At 46.1% G+C, this 13,472-nt stretch overlaps 1 protein-coding gene across 4 annotated transcripts in view; it reads right to left on the bottom strand.

The window, feature by feature from the left end:
* Nucleotides 1–260: 260 nt before the first annotated feature.
* Nucleotides 261–13,472, bottom strand: part of LOC105012233 (kinase suppressor of Ras 1) — a 31,226-nt gene continuing 18,014 nt past the window's right edge. For all 4 annotated transcript variants that reach the window (XM_010872957.5, XM_020049138.3, XM_020049137.3 and 1 more), the window contains 19 exons: nt 10,923–11,070; nt 9,396–9,777; nt 9,064–9,200; nt 8,818–8,887; nt 8,330–8,413; nt 8,147–8,229; nt 7,951–8,063; nt 7,674–7,854; nt 7,087–7,128; nt 5,296–5,353; nt 4,690–4,744; nt 4,250–4,522; nt 3,865–4,061; nt 3,574–3,670; nt 3,344–3,483; nt 3,112–3,243; nt 2,727–2,862; nt 2,401–2,531; nt 261–1,590 (listed from right to left, as the gene is read on the bottom strand). In XM_010872957.5, the coding sequence (XP_010871259.4) occupies nt 1,512–1,590; nt 2,401–2,531; nt 2,727–2,862; nt 3,112–3,243; nt 3,344–3,483; nt 3,574–3,670; nt 3,865–4,061; nt 4,250–4,522; nt 4,690–4,744; nt 5,296–5,353; nt 7,087–7,128; nt 7,674–7,854; nt 7,951–8,063; nt 8,147–8,229; nt 8,330–8,413; nt 8,818–8,887; nt 9,064–9,200; nt 9,396–9,777; nt 10,923–11,070 (2,538 nt within the window). In that variant the 3' untranslated portion in view covers nt 261–1,511. The remainder of the gene's footprint in view (nt 1,591–2,400; nt 2,532–2,726; nt 2,863–3,111; nt 3,244–3,343; nt 3,484–3,573; nt 3,671–3,864; nt 4,062–4,249; nt 4,523–4,689; nt 4,745–5,295; nt 5,354–7,086; nt 7,129–7,673; nt 7,855–7,950; nt 8,064–8,146; nt 8,230–8,329; nt 8,414–8,817; nt 8,888–9,063; nt 9,201–9,395; nt 9,778–10,922; nt 11,071–13,472) is intronic.

Below are 13,472 nucleotides of genomic sequence, written 5' to 3'. Positions count from 1 at the left end.
TCAATGATGAAGTGGAAAACTAAACAAAACATTTATAATGTAGGCTATACAAAAAATGACATTGCAAAAATGACATCACATTTCACCTCATTCCCCTGCGGAAATTGTAGTGGTAGTGTTTTCTTCCGACAGCTGGGTGACTTCAAGTGAGTGGCCAGGGTAACATTTACGACCTAAATGATGCAATTCCTGTTCCACTTCATAAATATAAAATATAGTACCATATATTAAGCATATTAAGTCCAAAACAAGACACAAAACCAAATGACTAGAGAACTTTTATTGCCTTTGACTAATGAAAACAGAAATGCTTTCAGAGTTTTACAGCAATCTGTACAAAAATATACGTTCTTATAACATTAAAAATCCCAACCCATCTTTAAGTACTGTACAGTTCTGGGAGTGAAAATGTATTTTCTAAAGCTCTACATAGCTAGATGTGAAGTACCTATAATGTCACATAGAATGAAATATAAAAACTTTGTACACATAAAAGAAATGTTATCTGTACATTAAATAAAACAATTATATACATTACATGTAGATACACATATCTTTGTGTGGTTATAATTGCTAACATGCAATTACTGCAGTCTATGACATTACATTCAGCAACCACCCAAACAAGGAATACACGTTCATACACACACATACGTAACATACACACACCCATTACATATTCACACACACGCACACTAACACAAAGGGCATGGTGACTGAGGCATGCAAAGAATGTATGAGGCAAGTCAACATCTGATGTTAAAACCCATACTGCCACTTAGTCTTGCATGCAGAGAAGGTTACAACCTAAGATGTAGGGTGACAAAAAGGAGAAAGAAAAAATGACAAACAGCACAATGACAGAAAAATAGCAAGTGGTTAGAACAAGAGTGCATTAGTCAATATTAACACCATAATGCTAACAGCAGTTGCACAATGAACAGCAACCAAGTCAGGGAGTGCATTTTACTGGATTTTGAAGGTAACAAAGATCCATGACTCTATTGGTTACTTTATTAGACTCTTGGCTATTTCATTATTGTTAGGGCAATAGCCACAATATTAGGTTTGTGGTTTTTGAAGCTGCTAATGATTAAATTACAAACTCCTTACCACCACATCTAAACCAACAGAACTCCAATCTAGTTCAAAATGTAGATAAATAGAGGAAAAATATATAGCTGTTCTCTGCTGTTACTAAACAGGCCAGTTGTTACCCAACCTTGTTCCTGGAGGTCTACTATCCTCTAGGTTCTCTCCAACTCTAATTTAGCACACCCAATACTAATAAATAACTGGATAAAAAGCTAAATCAGGTTAGTCACAAATGTGGTCAGACAGAAAACCTACAGGACAGTCGATCTCCAGGAACAGGGTTAGGGAGCCCCTGCTAGGCCTGGTAAAAGTGGAATAAGCAGCAAATTGAGGACAGGCTTGAATTCCTTGTGTCTTTGAATTTAAAGCATTTCTTTGGGTTTCTGTTGAGGACAAACGTGCCACTGAGAGATGAGTTATTTGTACATATAGGGGCAGCGAGATTGCAGCCTGGGACTACAATGGTCCCGCAGGCAGTGGTGATGAACCCAGGGCCTTTTCAGACAGCGAGCAGTGGAGAGGAGCGGGGAAAGGAGAATTCAACAAGACACCATGTGCACAGAGGAGTCAAAAGAGGATGAGGAAAGAACATTGATGTTTGTTTGGAGGGTTGGAGGGGAATGGCAATAAAGAGGAGGATTAGGAGACGGGGATCCGAGGGAGGAGTTGAGCAGGAACAGGCGGAGTCAGTCAGTGGTCATCCAGGAGAGAGCAGCAGGGCGAGAGAGGAAGAGAGAGAGAGGGAGGGTTGACAAGAAGGCAGGACACAGGAAAGGAGTGAGACACCAAAGGCCACAGAGAAAGAGACCGGAAAAAGACAGGAAGAGACAGGGAAAGTATCCTCTCCTTTAAAAACATGGCCATATTTACACTTATACCAAAACGTTCAAAACTAAAAATGGCAAACCAAAAAGGTTAAAATCCGTAGAAATATAACAGCATCCTCGATCTTTCATTCATGGTCATTCACATTTTGTCCTGTTCTGCCTTAACTTAAAATAATTAAAGTTCTCTCAGTGAGCAAAGCTTGTGAATTATAGCACAGTCATCCCTTTAAGTTACTTCAATCTAATGTCCTAGAAAAAATGTTACACCCTACAATAAACACATTTCACACACCCAAACAAGGCCCCCATGTTCTCCTGGCTCAGTCCAGTGGTGTCATGACCAGGACAGGGATCAGGAGGTATACTGCAAGCCTGGACTGCACCCAAAGCCAATGGACTGGCATCCCCATAGATGTAGCAGGAGGAGAATGTTATACAGTATTTCTGGAAATGGTTTCCACGTCTTTAGGATACATACTCAGCTGACTTCCAGTGTCCAGGGTGAGACAGCCTGCGGTTGAGCTTCGGCAGCCTCTCCAACACGTCCGAAAGCTGGGTGAAGGAGGGACGCTCGTCCGGCTTGAAAGACCAACAGGCAGACAGGATCTCCTACCGGATGGGGGGAGTGTATCCAATCCATCATCACATACACCACACATAGAAAATACAGTAACACAACAAAATTACATTATCAGTTTGTTAAAATACCACTCCATTTTGAATACTGTTGTTTATTATCATGTCAACCCACTACACTTGCCAGAGGCCACTAAAAACTGTCACAAAACCTCCCTTTGAACTTACCGTGACCTCCTTGCCCAGGGTGAGCTCTGCAAGGACCTTCTTCAAGCCCTTGCCACTGCCTACCAGCCAGATGGTGGCCTCTGCCGGCTGGTTGGTGATTGGCCAGCCCCGGGCCTGCAGTTCGTACCAAATTGTTCTACGTATTGAAAAAGGCAGTATTGTTAGCCTCTGTTCTACTCTGTGTACAAAAGCAAAAACCAATTCATACATTCACTTCAAATGGAAACTGGTTACATTCATTTAACAGATCTCTGCATTCACGGCTTTGTTTGTTTTGAGCTCACTATTTAAAAAGCAGATGTCCTCGGTTCAAGGCAATTCAGTGCTACCATAATATTTCATATGGATTATGTGATAAAGTAAGAATGGTTAATGTGGTGATTACCCAAAAGCGTAGACGTCTGCAGCTCTGGAGAATGGCAGGCAGTCCTCATGGTTCCCAGGGCCCATCCTGCGGACGATTTCAGGGGCCAAGTAGTAGATCCAGCCGTTAGGAAGCCTGAGCTCATTCTCTCGCCTGGACACACACAGATTGAGAAATGCACACTGTTAATCCTTTATTTGGACTCAAAAAGATGCAGCAGTGTTTCACTGTCGAGAAATGTGTTTTTGTTTACCTCTTGTGGTACTCTTGTACCACTCCGGACATTCCAAAAAGTCCAAAGTCTGTGATGACCACATTGTTTGTGTCATAGAAGACATTCTTAGACTTCAGGTCCTTGTGGACAATGCCTTTGGCGTGAAGGTAGCCCATTCCCTGTGGAAGAGGTCAGGAATAAGTCACCTTAAAGGGAAATAAATGGTACGTTCTGTCTAATGTCTTGTAAAGAGTCCAGTAATGCCACACCTTGACAATTTCCTGAGCAATCTGCCTCGACTTGTTGATGTCCAGCGTGGTCTTGGAATCTCTTACAAATGAAAATAGTGTCCGTCCTTTGCAGAAACTAAAAAAACAAGAGATAAAGAAGTCAGTGAAAATATTGGAGTGGCTGCAAATACATTTTCTTCAAACTTTAGAGAGTAAGCATTTCTTTCGCTAACACTCAGAAGCCTCAGTGCACGTGCAGATGAAGTCCTGAACATGTATTTACTTTCCGTGCACTCTTTACGAAGTAGTCCAGTTAGCCCCTCCCCCTACCTGGTGATGATGGCAAGGTGGGGCGGGGCCATGCAGGCCCCCATGAAGAGGACCACGTTCTCATGGCGGGTCTGTCTGTAGTTCATCACTTCCTTCTTAAACAGCTTCAGGTGGTCCTGGTTGTTCCCATCTATCTCTAACAGCCGGATTGCCACCTCTCCGTGCCACCGACCCTTATGCACCTTCCCCCAGCGGCCCTGGAACAGAAACAAAAGGGGAGAGGTCTGCTATTAGCTGGTTGCCTTTTAATTGTATTAGCATACAATAAACTTTGGCTGTCTATTGGCCTTTTTCTTTACAGGTAGCCACCAATTCACATCTTAATGAACAATAATTGATGAGTATATTATTGAATAGGTGTAGACCCAGCTGTAGTCATCTTCACCTTGCCGATGAGCTCCCCCATCTCCAGCTGCTCATAGGGGATGTTCCACTCCTGCAGGTACACGCTGGTCTGGCTTGCCTTGCGAGAGATGGGGCCCCTCCACGGCCCCCCGGCCGTCCGTCCCCTGGAGCTGGGCAGGTCCTCTAACTCGTCCCCATCACATTCTCCGTCGGAGTGGCCTTGATCTCTGCCCTCCCTGCTACAGAGTTCCTCATCTCCATCTGCTGGATCTTCCTCCTCCTCCTCCTCTTCCTCCTCTTCCTCTGCCTCTTCCTTAATAAAGATAGGGAGAGACACAGCATGTAATGTCCAACCCCCCAAAATGCTGCTATGCAATCGGTTGCAATAGCAGGATCTCTATACAGTAAAATTATTGTGACAGAGGAAATGTACATTTATTCACTCTCATATTCTTGCTGTCAAATAATCTGGCTACTCACCGCTCCTCCTTCCTGTCCTTGAGACTGAGATTTAGGGACCAGCTGCTGTGTGTCTCTGTGGGGAGAAATATCACAATTGCTGGGATCCCTCAGTCTAAGACTGGTCATAGTTTTGCTTAGTAACTTCCAAAAATGTTCTCTACATTCTTCCAAAAATCATATTTATATTAATAATGGAAAGAGAGTTTCACAATATTGTTTCAGCCCTCAAATTGATAAACAAATGCAATGTTCACATGTTATGTTTTTCTAACTGGTGGTAATTAATCATTTGCGTGTTCAACCAATTAGCATGTCGTACATTTTTGTGTTTAGAAAACACAGACAATCTCTTGTAAAACGTATTGTGGCCATTAAAAGGCAACCACCAAACATGTTGAATGCTAACAACCAGGAAATGGCAGAGCAATTTCTACCCAGTTTAAAGCTTGACCTTTGTTAGCCAAAGTCAATTAATTACTTACAGCACAGTCAATACAAATGAACTCTAACCCTGTCTATGAGAAACAACTGTTCTCAATCTTATAATTGTTGAGACAACTACTCAGTCTTATTTGTATTTTATTTGGACTTTCCACAGACACGTCAGTCGAAGCAGTAACGTACCCAGTGTTGTGGTAGTCTTCAGGGTGGGGCTCCACTGGGTAAGGTGGAGACAGAACATCTGGAAGTGGGACAATGAAGATGTTTACACAGGACATATCTGATTCATTCCAGAACAGACGGCCACTATATCAAATCACATTTATTTTATAAAATGCTTTTACAGCACTAGCCTTCAACTCCAAACAGCAAGCAATGTGGATGCAAAAGCACAATGTCCAGAAAAATCTCCCTAAAAGGAAGAAACCTATGAAAAGATCCATCTCAGAGGGGGAGCGAGTCCTCATCTGGCCAGGTGGTGATTTAAGAGTTCATTCTGTTCTTTATAAATGACCAGCAGAATCAAATAACAATAGTGACTAAAAGGTTCAACTCATAATCCCACTAAGAAAAACCCCATTTGGTTATGTTTGAAAGGGAGGGAGCTTTATTTGCCTAATAAAAACATTGTTTGAGGTAAGTTTTCCAAATAAAAAAGTAAAATGTGTTGTTAAAAATTAATATTTCCCGATATCTGCGTCCAACTCAGTCCGACCAAGTAGATTAGAAGTATAGCAGATCAGCATGTCTCTTCTTTCACCACCAGGGGACAGGCATGTACTGTAAAAGCCAAAGCTATCACAAAATAGTGATTGTCCATAAACACTTAGGTTGAAAAAAACCTATGTGGAATAATTCTGCGTCAGATTTTTTTTCCTCCCAAAATCTGTTATATGACCTATGTGGGCAAGAATGAGGTTCGATTTTGGCTTCAACCACGCATGTCCATTTTCCCACTAACATGGGATGAACAGCGACATTGGTTGCTATCCATCCTATTGCACAAACATTCGCGTGTGGGACAGTGCATTACAAATACTGCACCAAACACCTCAGAAGTAACATTTACAGACTAAACCTTCTTAATGGCTTACAGACAGCTTGAGTGATCTTAGATTACTTGAATCTACTTAAGGGACATATACAGCCTTCCTTAAGTGGTATCATGGGGGACAAACGTTAGCCACGTCAAACCACACCCCCAGGACTGAAGTCTCCTTTTTCTTAATGAGCAACACAGAAACACGCCATTTTGCAGAAAAACATGCAAAATTGCATCTTTATGGCACTCTTTACAGATCTTCTAAAAGCTTGTGATCAATTGAGCAGTGTGATAACACACATCCTCATAGCCATTTCCAAGATAAACAAGGGGAGGGACGGAGCGTGAAAGGGAGTGGTGAGGTGGTGTTAGATTGGGACGGAGCGTGAAAGGGAGTGGTGAGGTGGTGTTAGATTGGGACGGAGCGTGAAAGGGAGTGGTGAGGTGGTGTTAGATTGGGACGGAGCGTGAAAGGGAGTGGTGAGGTGGTGTAAGAGTGGGACGGAGCGTGAAAGGGAGTGGTGAGGTGGTGTAAGAGTGGGACGGAGCGTGAAAGGGAGTGGTGAGGTGGTGTAAGAGTGGGACGGAGCGTGAAAGGGAGTGGTGAGGTGGTGTAAGAGTGGGACGGAGCGTGAAAGGGAGTCGTGAGGTGGTGTAAGAGTGGGACGGAGCGTGAAAGGGAGTGGTGAGGTGGTGTAAGAGTGGGACGGAGCGTGAAAGGGAGTGGTGAGGTGGTGTTAGATTGGGACGGAGCGTGAAAGGGAGTGGTGAGGTGGTGTTAGATTGGGACGGAGCGTGAAAGGGAGTGGTGAGGTGGTGTTAGAGTGGGACGGAGCGTGAAAGGGAGTGGTGAGGTGGTGTTAGATTGGGACGGAGCGTGAAAGGGAGTGGTGAGGTGGTGTTAGATTGGGACCACAGCACTGTTGACTCACCAGGGAAGACAAACTGCTGTCTAGGTTGGAAATAACAGCCAGCTAAGAGTAGAAACAACCACCAGAGGAATATCAAGTGGAGAGAGAGATATGATTTGGTTAGAAAATGTTAGACAAGCCACAAGCAGCTAAGGAATTAGGCTCCAATGGACTGGAGTATATGGCCAATATACCACGGCTAAGGGATATTCTTAAGCACATCGCAGTGCTGGAGACTGCCTTTATCCTGGAATATGGGCCATATACCATTAACACCAGGCGTGCCTTAATACCAGTTGAAACTTGTTACCAAGGTAATCATGCAAGTATTTTTGCCGTGCCACAGCATTTGGGTTATTAAAGTGTATATTATATGATTAGTGGTAAAAAAGCAGCTGTGCAATTGTAACTGAATATGCTTGGTCATTTTACTGGCTCATGGTAGATTTATTTATTGCTGTGAGGGGAACAGAGTAGGAACCTAGAGTTGTTCAGGTGATTGTGATGGATGGTGACTAGCAAAGCATAGCTCTGGATTTGAATGCTAGTGGAAAAGGAGAGAAATCCAAAGAGTGCCTAGACCTGTGAGGGCCTGTCAAGGGCCTTACCTGGGTAGTGGAAGTGGCTGTCTCTGGGGCCCTGGGGGCTGGGTATGGAGTTGGGGGGCGGTGTGGCAGTGACGCTGGGGGGGTTGTTCTGCTGGAAAGGGGCGGGCGAGGAGGGAGTGGAGGAAGTGGTTGAGGAGGGGTTACTGCTGGAGTCCATCTGGCTCAGCATGGGGGGGTAGTCCTGAGAGGAGTTTCATGAATAAAGCTTCATGAATAAAGGTTCATGACACATGAGCTCTTCCACTTACAGTAACATACTGAGACACTTTTCCCCCACCTTTTTCGTTAGCGCCTTTGGTAAAGTGCCAAACTGGATTGGAAGCTCCGCCGTACGGTCAATTTGATTATTGATACCTGATGGTACAGATTCTGCCCGGCGCATTTGTGGGTCTGAAACAAGAAACAATGGAATGTACTGAAATATCAGCCTCTGGATGTATCAGAAGAGGTTAGAATGAAACCTGGTTTAATACCTGGGAATGGGCAGGGCTTACATGGGAGAAACGATATCCTACATGGAAGGGCTTCTTTGGTACATCTGTTATGGCACTTTAACCTGGAAGGAGAAGAGACAGTTGTAGGAGACGGGGGTCATCAGGGGAGCACAGAGCGACTTGTGACAGAATGGAAGCAGATATGTACATGAGATCTCTTACTTGCAGTGTTTGCACTTAACGCCAAACATCATGTTCTTATGACACACCTGGCATGTTTGTGAGAGCCAGGACTTGGTTGAGAACCTTAAAAGGAGAGAGAGAGAGAAAAGCATTCAGAAATGTTCCTTTTATACTTTTCTAATAAATATTTCTAATAACTTGTGTTGTCAGGAGTGGACAACAAACTGTATTCCCAAAACCTTTGCACAAGATCAACACAAATTCAGACTGTCCAGTCAGATAAACACAGGGTCGGGCTGAGCGTCTGCATAACTCAAATTCCCAGATTCTTGAGGCGCTGTTCTCAGCAGACCAGTACAGATCAGAACAGGATTTGTGCCAAGGTATAACACTGGCCTTAAAACTGGGAATGTCATGTTTCCCCAATCTCAGCACATATTCCGCACTCAGACCCAGAGGCCTCTAGAGCGCCGAAAACAAACATAAGATGTGGTCATGAGGACAATGACAAGGATGAGATGTTCCACCTGTGTGTTACAGAGAGGCCGATATCCCTCCTCATCATCTGTGGAGAGCCCCGGTGCAACGACAGGTTGTCTGGAAGGGAAGAAGAGAAAAGGAGTGTGAGATGAGATAAAGTAGAGAACAGGAGAGGGAGGTGGAGGAAGAGAGAGAAACAGAAAGTGTGAGAGAAAGAGAGCGCAAGAGGAGGGAATCAGAAGGAAACAGAAAGGAGCAGAGTTCCCACATTGCATTGGGGCATCAGGACTCACGGTCCAGCAATGTAGGGGTTCCTGGGAGGGTATAGGGGGCGGTGGCTGGGCCAGGGGTACGGGCCAAGTCTTCACCCCCGTTCCAGCTGCTACTGTTGATATGCACGTTCAGTAGCAGTTTGTTCTTCTTACCACCCCTACAGGAGAGAGTGTTAGATGCATGGACTGCTCAGAAGACAATTGCTTTACTCACACAAAACAAAAAATGCTTCTAATTCTAAAGGCTTCAGGGAATAAAAACATTTCGGGAATAAAAAGACAAACCACATAAAAAAAAACTGCAGAACAGCAACCTTATGTGACAGCTTTGTGTGGCATAGAGAAACACCTACTTAATGGTCACCGGTTCTTCTATGCGGTTAGCCAGCTGTGACTCGTGGCTCTTGCTCCGCGTCAGGGTGAAGTTGAAGGGCAGATGCAGGCGCTTTCGGGAGGGCGGCGGTGGTGTTCGTGTGGGGTGCTTGGTCTTGAGGAGCAGCGGTGAGGAGTGGAAAACGTCCGACACGCCGTCCGCGTACACCTGATGCCCGGTGTCGTCCGCACAGGGTACAACGGTCACGGAGAACGAACGGCCGTGCGCGTGGGGACTGGGTGTGGAGCCGTGGGTTAAGGTGGCAGGGGTGGAGGGGCGACCGCCCGGGGGTGGCAATGTGTTGCTGTCACCTCGGGGCAGTTCTGGTATCCACGGTCCTGGGTCTTCCCTGATATCTTCACCTACAGCAGGGTCAGGGGGTTTAGGGACAAACAGCAGGGTCAGGGGGTTTTGGGACAAACCGCAGGGTCAGGGGGTTTTGGGACAAACCGCAGGGTCAGGGGGTTTTGGGACAAACCGCAGGGTCAGGGGGTTTTGGGACAAACCGCAGGGTCAGGGGGTTTAGGGACAAACCGCAGGGTCAGGGGGTTTAGGGACAAACCGCAGGGTCAGGGGGTTTTGGGACAAACCGCAGGGTCAGGGGGTTTTGGGACAAACCGCAGGGTCAGGGGGTTTTGGGACAAACCGCAGGGTCAGGGGGTTTTGGGACAAACCGCAGGGTCAGGGGGTTAGGGACAAACAGCAGGGTTAGGGACAAACCGCAGGGTCAGGGGGTTTAGGGACAAACCGCAGGGTCAGGGGGTTTAGGGACAAACCGCAGGGTCAGGGGGTTTAGGGACAAACCGCAGGGTCAGGGGGTTTAGGGACAAACCGCAGGGTCAGGGGGTTTAGGGACAAACCGCAGGGTCAGGGGGTTAAGGGACAAACCGCAGGGTCAGGGGGTTAAGGACAAACAGCAGGGTCAGGGACAAACAGCAGGTTCAGGGGGTCAGGGACAAACACCAGGGTCAGGGGGTCAGGGACAAACACCAGGGTCAGGGGGTCAGGGACAAACAGCAGGGTCAGGGACAAACAGCAGGTTCAGGGGGTCAGGGACAAACAGCAGGGTCAGGGACAAACAGCAGGGTTAGGGGTTAAGGACAAACAGCAGGGTCAGGGACAAACAGCAGGGTCAGGGGGTCAGGGACAAACAGCAGGTTCAGGGGGTCAGGGACAAACAGCAGGGTCAGGGGGTTTAGGGACAAACAGCAGGGTCAGGGGGTTTAGGGACAAACAGCAGGGTCAGGGGGTTTAGGGACAAACAGCAGGGTCAGGGGGTTTAGGGACAAACAGCAGGGTCAGGGGGTTTAGGGACAAACAGCAGGGTCAGGGGGTTTAGGGACAAACAGCAGGGTCAGGGGGTCAGGGACAAACAGCAGGGTCAGGGACAAACAGCAGGGTCAGGGACAAACAGCAGGGTCAGGGACAAACAGCAGGGTCAGGGACAAACAGCAGGGTCAGGGACAAACAGCAGGGGTAACAGCTGCTACTGAAGAAAAAGACAGACCTGTCTGAGTAACCCTCTTCAGGTGGGAGAGGGCAGCAGTGATTTGGGAGCACTCCTCTGGGTTGGAACCCAGCCGTCTCATGGTGTCCTGCACCTGACAACTGGACATCTTCAGCAAGGCATCCAGGGACAATTTAGTGGGTACAGCCTGGACACGAAGACAGACAGGTGACCATGAGGAACAGATGGGTGAAGACAAAGAAATGGAGGATTGGCAATGGGCCTGTGTGGCATACAGGCCGTCTCAGATGTGATGACACACCATGAACACAACCCTCAGACTGCGCTAGAATGTGTCACTTCAGGAAGGGAGGGAATGGAAGGCATTGTGCAAGAATGGACATTTGATGTGGAGGTTTTTTCCAATTTATAAACTAAGCTTATCCTAAGTTCTGTGAAAGGTTGAGGTAACTCAGAGCTTTCTTGAAAATTCAACTACTGCTGCGATGAGTTACTTCTGTGGTGAGTGGTAGAATCCAGAAAATCTACTGGCAAACTATGAATAGAAGGTTTAGCCCATATACCATCACCAACGTCTGTCTTTTACCAGAATGCACTCTATGGCCACTGGTTTCCCTGGCAACGGTCCACAGCTCAGTGGACCGTACTAACTATAGTGACTTGGGAGGGGTGCTCCTGGGGTGGAGGCTTAATCACCTAGCAACCACGTGCTTTCTGCATTGTCTCCATGGCAAATGAATGAATGGATGGCACAGATAAAAGGGGGCCTGACAGGGTTTCCAGGAGACGGAGGAGTGGGACATTATCCAGGTCAACGAGTTATTGTCACCATCTGGAGAATGTGTGAATGTGAATGTTTTACTACAGCGAATGCTACAGGAAAACTGGATCTTAAATCGACATTGAAACATTAATTATGCTAGGCCTTTGCCTAGTTTCTCACTGTGGCATGTTCAGTGAGATGAGATCAGGATATTCTATCTGAAGTAGCTCAATACCTATAATTTAAATGACAATAACATTACAATGTCCCCACCATAATAGAACTCAATACATTTGACATGAACTTTGAGAGCTAGCAACTGCTACATACCCTGAGACTGCACAGCCAAAACAAAGACGTCCACCTTTCTGATCCTATCATACTCCCTCAATCCCTAAAAACCACAGGGCTTGAAAGCAGGGCCCAGGAGGTTGGGCAACTGGAGATAAGAGACAAGCCGTAATCTATTTTTAGCCTGTCGTTGTTGTTATTTTGGACCCTATTGTTTCACTTGACAGAAATAGACATAGGACTGGCAATAGGTTTGTGTGGGCCCTGAGAAACCTGCTTGCCTCCTGCTATTGTATTGGCACTGATAGTCTAGTGTATGTTTGTGCAAGCCCTCTTGTCCCACAAACAGGATCAAGGGCAAGACGGAGTGAGTGGAGCGGCCAGCCAGACCAGGAATACTAAAATATCACTATATCAGAGGGTCTCTTGAAAACATAAGTTTGTGGACTGGGTGGTGTGTCTGTCTGCTTTCAGAATGATCTGTACATTCATTAAATGAATTATCTTGCGGTAGATGTAATTGTTTGCCAGGGAATCACTTTCATTTCCTAAGCAGACTCCACAACAGGAAACCCAGATCCACTGGGAGCCTGGACCAAATGAGCTGGAAGTTCACCTGGAAGTGACATGTCTAATGGGGATTATGAGTTTGCTTGAAAGTACCTTTAGACTCTTTATCTTACTGCCATCTTTACAATATCAACTAAATGCGCTGTCATGCTGCCAGTCATCTAAGAGATAGACGACAGCAGAACATATCCGACTGTTCATTCATCTGATGAACACACGCAGCATTGACACGCCTGTACCAGACAAGCACACAGGAGGTGTGTGTGTGTGTGTGTGTGTGTGTACACTCGTTTTACTAATGTTATAAGTTCCAAAAGACAACACTAGTAAAGTGAACCACGGAAGGTCTGTCAGTGTATACCTTTCCGATACCTACCTGCATTTTTGTACAAAGTTGCACAGATGTTTTTCTGTAGTCATTCAGAGACTGAGGAAGTAGCTGTCTGGCTCAAAAGGCAAAGTTGGACATTTGGCTGGTCCTCACAAACAAAATGCAATGTTAGGCTTAGGGTTTAAGGTTAGTGCTAAGGTTGGAAACAGGGTTATGCCACACCGTATGGTCCATTTTGATTGGACCCAGTGTTCAACTGATGACTAGGTGAATTGAATCATTAATGTGTTATTATGCTGTGTGTCAGGCAGGCCTGGACATCACACTGACAGTGTATGAAAAGACTCACCAATACCTTAGTACTGCCAGCCTGTCTGGGCATGCAGTGACTGGCTGTGTTTGGTGTTGACGTAATCTAACACTGATTAAAGTGGCTGACTGACTACACAGGACCAGAGAGAGAGACATTTAAAAACAGCTCAACTACACGGCCCTTGACCACAAACAGATGCATCACCACACACACACACGCGCACACACACACACACACACACACACACACACACACACACACACACACACACCTCATCCTTATCCCACATGCTCCCATGAATAACGCCCAGGAAAGCCCCCT

This window comes from Esox lucius, chromosome 1, assembly GCF_011004845.1.
Source record: "Esox lucius isolate fEsoLuc1 chromosome 1, fEsoLuc1.pri, whole genome shotgun sequence".
In the NCBI taxonomy this organism is placed as follows: Eukaryota; Metazoa; Chordata; class Actinopteri; order Esociformes; family Esocidae; genus Esox; species Esox lucius.
Note: the sequence above shows the minus strand (reverse complement) of the source record. Positions and strands in the feature narration are given on the sequence as shown.